This window comes from Nylanderia fulva, unplaced genomic scaffold, assembly GCF_048542155.1.
Source record: "Nylanderia fulva isolate GAGA-0341 unplaced genomic scaffold, ASM4854215v1 Scaffold7, whole genome shotgun sequence".
NCBI lineage: Eukaryota > Metazoa > Arthropoda > Insecta > Hymenoptera > Formicidae > Nylanderia > Nylanderia fulva.
In genome coordinates this window covers 6,437,000-6,445,508 of record NW_028190807.1, presented here as the reverse complement: position 1 = coordinate 6,445,508, position 8,509 = coordinate 6,437,000, and the positions used below count along the sequence as shown (strand labels likewise).

At 30.3% G+C, this 8,509-nt stretch overlaps 1 protein-coding gene across 4 annotated transcripts; it reads left to right on the top strand.

The window, feature by feature from the left end:
• Positions 1–3,950: 3,950 nt before the first annotated feature.
• Positions 3,951–8,469, top strand: LOC114940927 (calcium-independent phospholipase A2-gamma). Of its 4 annotated transcripts, none has more exons than XM_029315733.2 (9): positions 3,951–4,306; positions 5,049–5,451; positions 5,525–5,888; positions 6,003–6,215; positions 6,328–6,351; positions 6,463–6,671; positions 6,739–6,937; positions 7,025–7,225; positions 7,350–8,469. In XM_029315733.2, the coding sequence occupies exons 1-9, from the start codon at positions 4,254–4,256 to the stop codon at positions 7,601–7,603; spliced, it is 1,920 nt and encodes a 639-aa protein (XP_029171566.2). In that variant the 5' UTR covers positions 3,951–4,253; the 3' UTR covers positions 7,604–8,469. The 4 variants fall into 4 exon arrangements, with proteins under 4 accessions (XP_029171566.2, XP_029171567.2, XP_029171569.2 ...); XM_029315736.2 differs by lacking the exon at positions 3,951–4,306 and adding an exon at positions 4,654–4,792; XM_029315735.2 differs by lacking the exon at positions 3,951–4,306 and adding an exon at positions 4,799–4,913.
• Positions 8,470–8,509: the final 40 nt, after the last annotated feature.

Below are 8,509 nucleotides of genomic sequence, written 5' to 3'. Positions count from 1 at the left end.
GTGAATCCGCGTTAAAAAAAGAAACGAGACATGACGCGCGCGCGTATACATGTATATATATATATATATATATATGTATATACACACACACACAAACACGTCAGACCGCCCGCTGAGCCACGTCTAGAGTTTCGCGGCGAAGGTTTCAGCCTTATATAGGGGTTGACACGGAGTTCCAACCGGAGCCGTAGCAACGCGCAATCCAACGCGCTCTCCCCGGAAATATACATATGTGATACCTGGGGAAGAAGAAAAATATTTCCTATATATTGTATATATTGTATCTCTCCCTCTTCGTTTATGTTACGCGAAAAGGCGCGAGTAAATTTAAGATATAATATAAGTCTTCAACTTTTCTCAGCGCGGAGATATTTTTGACGTTTCTTTTTTTCTTTTTTAGACCAGAAGATCGAAACCTTCCCTTTCAATCAAAAGCGAAATTCTTTTCAATCCTGCCTACAAGGAGCAACATCGAAGAAACACCGTCAACGTGTGAAAGAGGATCGATCCGCCAATTGTCGCGAATAAACACGCGGAATCTGAGCACAGCTCGCATTTCGATCTCAGATATAGTGACATATCGCACGTACGTGACATATAAACTATAGATAGGGAATCGCTTTTTATTTATCAATTTTTTCTTATCCGATCGAGTCAATTCTTCGGTGAAACCAGATATAATCCGATATAAAAAATAAGGGATAGTGTAGAAGATTCGAAGCGCTCTGTTATATGTGTAAGTTGCATGCTTCGCAGGAAATCCAAGAGACAAACCTGCATCGAAAGTGCATCGATTCGAGACAACGCGAACCTTTCAACAGAATGAAATGTATTGTATAGCGAGCCAAGTTAAATCCCTGAGGGATTTTTAGGATACACAGTGATGATCCTGCGGAGCATCGTGAGATTGTATAGTTTTCGTGCAACGGTGAAATAAGGAACGTAAAAGCAGTTAACCAGACTCATTTAAATCGTATATGACTTTCGTCATTTCATATCGACACTCAAAAAAGAAATTGAAGCTAGATAGGAATTATATAAAATATAAGATTATATATTGTGTACATACACAGAGAGAATTTTCTTTTAGAATTTACTCTGAAAATCATGGTAATCGTGGGACAATTATTAGAAGAATTTTATGAATTCCTCTGATTAATATTTATCACAATAGGATATAAAATATTACTATGTACATATTAATATTTTTTATTGTGTTAAATATTTTAATCAGAGAAACTCTTATAAAATTTTTCTAAAACCATATATTGTATCATGATTACCATGATTTTCAGGATAAATTCTAAGAGAAAATTCTCTCCGTGTACATATAAAAAAATAGACATAATATGTAAACTGCGAGCATATTCTATATCTTAAAAGATTTGCACATCAAAATTGGAATAAAAGCGACAATATTTCGGGGAGTGCGTTAATTTTTTTTTAACTTAGGTAAGAATCTTCTTCCATGATAATCGTAATTAATTTTACATTTGGGAGAGAAGGTTCGACTCCCCAAAAATCTCTTTTTTCTTTCTAATTTTGGCGACAACGTTTGATCGATATGCGCAGTCTATATATTTACCTATTATAAAAGTTTTTTAGCAAGAGAAAACACAGGTAGATACAAGTGTCATGCAATTAACTATTCAATAGAAAATTTTTTAAGTCCCAACAATTTTTCTATTTAATAGCCAATTGTGCGACATTGTATTTATCTGCATGTTTTTTGCTGGAAAACTTTCTATGTCTATGAGTTTGACAATACATCATAAATGAAAATATATACATATGTATATGTATGTACATATGTGTTTTTTCAACTATAAAGTTGAAAATAGAACTGGCTGAACACTTCAGCAGCAGAGAGTATAAAAAATTATATTCTTCTCGGAACATCAAAAGTGTTAAAAAGTGTTTAAAAAAATGATGACTTCGTAGAAGAAAATAGTATAGATATATGTATAAATGTTATATATCACTGATAAAAATTTACTCTCATATTTTTATATCGGATCCAACCTTAAAGATGTATGTCTCGTATATAAATGATTATTATATATATATTCGCATTAATAACATTGCATTAAAAACATTGATAACTCTCCTTAAAATACACAGAATCGTGGCGTGCCTCCGTTATCAGCCAATGAATGAGAAAATCAAACAGATGCGACCAATCAAGAATGTTGTTTGTCGCAAAAGCCTGCTCGATATATGGTGAATCGCGTGACATATGTCATCATTCACGTGTGGACTTCCTACGCAGATATGTCACGGTCCTTCGAGACCACGCTTGCGAAAATAACTTATAAATATATTTATATAAATATTTACTCTCTCTAAAGCAAATGATTTTATCTAATAAAATAAAGCGTAGTAAACAATCATAATTGCGATCAATATTTTATCATGAAAGAAATATATATATATATATATATATATATATATATTTATTACTTTAAAAGTATGCGAAACACGTATATGTTATATTTCAGTGCATTTCTATAAGCGTGTTTTGTTGGTCATAAACACGCGATTAAAATATGCATTCTCTTAATTTATATATAGGAAATATGCAGTTTATTAAACAGCATATTTATTCCTTTTTAATCGCGTGTTTATTTGTAAAACGTTCTTTATTGTTATAAATAAGAAAAAAGTAAAATAAATATTTATATAGTTATTTGTTTTCCATAACACCCCAGTAAGCAAGAAATATTTAATCAACATTTTATAATGTTGATTTTATATAAATTTTCCAAATATTATGATATAATATTGTATAAATATTCTTATTATTGTTTGTATAAATATGTTTAAATTATTATTAATATAAATATTCTAAAAAATATTTTAACTGATGTTTTATAAATGTTTTAAAAATATTATTTAATAACATAATGTTCTCAAAATATTAATAAAATATTTTAAAAACGTTATTTTCAACATTACTGAAACCTCTAAATCAATGTCAAAGTTTGTTCATAATGATGTTGCATACAATATGTTAAAAACTACATACTTGACAGCGATAATAACGTTGTAGCAATGATTTTTTGCTGGGACAGTATTTTGACGAGATTTTATTATGCAATGTATAATGCAAAATCATTGATCTGTTTGACTTGAATTGTAAAACAAATTTTTTATCACAAATTTTCAAAAACATTTTGTGCAAATCCATAATGGATAATCTTTTTTCTAAATGTACACTGAAAACAAATTTGTTAACTTGACTAAAACTTTCTAATTAAAAATTATTTTGTTAATTAAACATACAAAAATACAAATTAATTATAATACATATTAAATCTAACAAAACATATATGTATATTTGACTTATTAAATAGTAACATATGTTCAATTAACAAAATATATGTAGTAATTTATTAGTTAAAAGGTTTAGTCAATAATATAACTTAACAAATTTTTTCAGTGTATAAAAGAGAATAAATTTAACCACAACGTTTTATATATATATATATATATGTACGTGTACCTACAATTTTTTAAATATTAAATTAAATTGCAATAATTAGATATAATTAAGACATTTTCTAAGCTATCGAAGAGAAAATCTATGCTACTATATATATATATATATTTGTTTGCGATAAGAGTTCAATTCTCCAGCAACAAGTGATAATACACAAAATTATGCTATATATTAATATGTATTGATATATTTTTATTATTGAAATGATGATCGCAATTTGCAATAATAAGCGCACGTGACAGCGAACGCGCGTGTCTTAATATGTTTATGTTTACGCGATACATTATATATATATTTACATTCGCGTTAGAAACAAATAATGGTATAAATAAACAAATCGCAGAAGTGATTACTCCTTCTAATTCATCGAATACTCACATTGGCGTCGCTCGTTTTATCCCTCCTTTTTTGCGGCATCTGCCTCCGGGTTGGCTCATCGACATCATACGATATCTTATTTTGTAGGAAGCCAGCCAGCTCGTGTCGAGTGTTGAGACGTAATGCGTCATTGTGTTACTTTTGTATATAAGAAACGAGACGTTTCAGGACTCACTTCAGTATCAACGATAGTTTGAAAAGATTCGATCGATTCGATCTGAACTTTTTTATCGATTACGTGTCAAGTCGATTCCACGAATCGAGACTTTTTTAATTTTGAAAAGTCGAAAGAGTTGGTTATTCGTGCCTTGTGTAACATTTAATTTTGACATTTCTGTGAATAATTAAGAATTATTGTATATTCTCTGCTGTCAAAATGTCTTTCAGCAGATATACAACGCATCGTCAAAAGTGCATTTTGTTAACTAGGTGAGAGTGACATATTTTTATTCTAACATATCAATTTTTTAATTAAATAAATCAGCCAACTATATGAGTTTAATCGGACTCTGATAATAATTATTCCGAGAACAATTAAAATTATTTTACGTCGCACATATGCTATATATAGTAAACACTAAACTATATTTTTCACGTGTGTGTCATTGCATAAAGTCAACTGCAATTGCATCATTTTAATCGCTAATGAGACACCCTATATATTGTAAAAATACTTTACTATCATTATCGATGAAAAAATTATTAGTATGAGAATTATTCATTTATAGCATTATTATCTGCGGTTAGTAACGATGGTATCAAAATATTCATAAGATAATCTCATTAGCAGTAATCTGCTGCAAAATCGTATAAACGCATATAACACGCGAATAAACGTCAGATTCAGTTAGGTTTGCGAAAAGACGCGAGACTCGCATTCGATACCTCATCGATCAGCTGACTTTGACAGATCAGGTTGGGATTAGATTGACATATGTGCTAAGTGACACACATATATGTTATTCATATTTTCTTTCTCCTTGTTATAATATTCGAAATATAAGTCGCTTAATAATCGTCTCATTATAATAAAAACGTATGTAAATGATAAAATAATGGAAATGCGCGATATAAAACGAATGTGTGCATTCTCTTGAATGTTCTGGAATTTAGAGGTTAACTTCCATTTTACAACTGTCTTATCTTTACAATTAACATTTCTTGATTACAGACAATTTACGGACAGTGCAACTGGTAAAAATGCCAGTGGAAATGTAACAAATATCACGAATAAACTTTTACGCTCCATAAACGACATAAAAAAACTCACAATGTCAATGCAGAATCAGTGGAAGCTTTTGTCACAATTAAAGGATTATTTGAACAAGACCAACTATGACAAAAACCAAATTAATCTCTCTAAAGATTGGTTAGATGCTCTACAGAAGTTAACTTATTCGCAACTCGACACAATACGAAAATTATCATCGGACTCTATTAAAACTACTAATGCAAACAAGAGTTCAAATGTAAAGCATAAAGAAAGCAATGATTCAGAGAATTTGACAAACATGTCTGATCAAACAGAATCGCTTATAGATAATTCCACAATCATGCAACAAAAAATACAGCAGGTAATCATTTATAAACTAAATCAAATAAAAAATATTTATATACTTGATATAAAAAATTAATTTTTTTCCTTAGCAAACTCGTGAACAAAATGTGCCTGATAATAAAATAGAATCAAAAGAAAGCTTTACAGTGCCACAAATTCTCTCCACATTGTTTTTGAAGTTAACTCCCAGAAGTACGCAAACTATTACTACTATACCAAAGTGGAAAGTGAATGTTCACAGTAGTATTCCAAAACACAGTATTGTATCTCGTACACGTCACGTCTTGAACAGTATCGTATCAGCCGAGTCGAATGCTTCAAAGTGGCGGAGAATCGAGGAATTATTATTGCATATCGATCAGTATCCAGAGGCAAGACATTACGCGATTAAAGAGGGAGCAATTAAGATTTTATTACGAACTCGTCGAAAGACGAAGGATGAACAAATTAACAGTATGTGAGAAATAAATTCAGTTATATATATATACAATATATATATATATATATAATTGTTTTTTATATAATTGTTATTGATGATTATTTACAATTTCAAAATTATTTTTATAGCATCTATCAGAGAAGCGCTGGCTGTAATGGGTTATATTGATCCTCTACCTGGTCGAGGCATCAGAATCTTGTCAATTGATGGTGGTGGTATTCGCGGAGTATTAGTAATAGAGATGTTGAAGAAATTGGAGGAACTTACAGGAAAGAAGACGTATGAAATGTTTGATTACATATGTGGCGTCAGTACAGGCGCCATTCTTGCTGCTGTGTTAGGTAATTGCTTCCAAGTTTTTGTGTTTAATTTCTCAAGGCTTATTAATACATAAGATAATGCTTATATCAATCAGTAACTTTTTCCTAACTAATGTACATGTCATCTGTACAGTATTACCAAAGGATGCTTTGGAAGGTAAATATTTGATTAGTTTACGGCATGTACTGTTTATGATTTATTTATCAATGAAGTGAATGTCTTATGAATTTCCTATTATCTTGAGTTTCACTCCACTTCTTATTGCAGGAGGACACAAGAAAAAATCATTGGATGAAGTGTCGGGATTATACAAAGATCTAAGCACTAGAGTGTTTACGCAGAGTGCTATTAAAGGCACTAGCAGTCTGGTTTGGAGTCACGCGTATTATGACACCGCGCTATGGGAACGATTATTAGAGGAGCATTTGGGTGACAAAGTTCTTATCAAAACCGCGCGCGATCCAAATGCACCAAAAGTACGTAACTATATTAATATATTATTTAAATCTTAAAAACCATAATTCATCGAGCCTGAATTTTCAGTTTTCAGCAATATCTGCCGTGGTTAATCATGGGAACGTTATGGCTTACGTATTTAGAAATTACACATTACCGCATGGAGTGGAAAGTCAATACATGGGATCTCATAAATATAAATTATGGGAAGCCGTGAGAGCATCAGCCGCTGCACCGAGTTATTTTGAGGAATTTAAATATGGCGAATATCTTCATCAAGACGGCGGTGAGCTGCACAATTACTTAAATGAAAAATTTAATAAAGACTTTTGAAACGTTGTAGAACGATAAATTAATTAAATATCGTTTTCAGGCATTTTAGTGAATAATCCGTGCGCTGTTGCGATACATGAAGCCAAACAGCTGTGGCCAAATAATCCAATTCAATGTGTTGTATCATTTGGCACTGGTCGAATCCCACATCACATCTTCGAAAACGATTCTATGGAAGTCGAGATCTCGAGTTGGAAGGAAAAATTCTACAAAATTTTGGATAGTGCTACTGATACAGAAGGTAATGTTAATAAAAGAGATTTATAATAATTTGCAATTTTATTGCATACACAAATTAATTTTTAAAAAATACACGCGAATAATATGCAAAATATTAAATTTTAATCCAAATATTGATTTTTCAGCTGTGCATACAATGCTAAATGATTTGCTACCTGACCACATTTACTTTAGGTTTAATCCCTATTTAACGGAAATGCTATCGATGGTGGAAATACGACCTGAAAAGATCAGTCAAATGGAACAGGATGCAAGAATGTATATACGTCGAAACGAAGAGAAATTTCAAAAGGCTGCTACCGCTTTACTAGAAAAGCGGCGAATGCAGCAGAAAATTGTTGATTATATTACATTGCAAAGACAATTATTGAACCTATGAAAAGGGAAACATTTCACATCTTGATGATTATTCCATATGATTTTCAAAGATTATGTGGATATTTATAGTACAAATTCTTTATCTTTTATGCCTCAATTTGTGTGAAACTTTTTGATTAATGCTTCTTTGAAAGATGCAATAGACAATAGTATAATAGGCGTGTATTTCAAAAGTAACTTTGGCGTGACATTTTTTTGCTTATTAGTATTAGTATATTTTCGTAACTTCTTACAAGATTTAAAATAATTAATAGTAAGATAGTATTCTATAGAAATTTGTTTTAAATTTTTTATATAAAATTATTATTAGTATAGCTATTTGACTGTGATACCTTGTGATGTGTGCTTAAATACAATTTAGATTAATTAACAGTATAATTTTACATCTTATTGTATGTTTTACAGTAAAAATGTAGAAATCTTTAGGGTCAATTTCACCAACATCGATTAACTTAAACCTCTGATTAAACTATATTTTTGTCTCTTTTCAGATACATTCTTAAAAAGAAGACAAAGATATAGTTTAATCAGAGGTTTAAGTTAATCCACATTGGTGAAATTGGCCCTTAACATGATAAGAACAAAATGACTGTATATATTCTCATGAAAAATATCAATCAATTTATTAAAAATTAATGAGACACACGCAGTCTTAACATGATAAGAACAAAGTGACTATAGATTCTCATAAAAAATATCAATCAATTTATTAAAAACTAACGAGGCACGCGTTGGCTAAGTGTTGGATGTTTCTTATGCGTTCTCCTTCACTATGAATATTGTAAATGTATATTAGCAATGAATTTCTACAATAAAAATAAATAATATATTAAATGTGAAAAATAAAAGAATTTAAATTGCTGAAAATTAGATTTTATTTCTTTGTGTATTATATCTGAAATAAAAA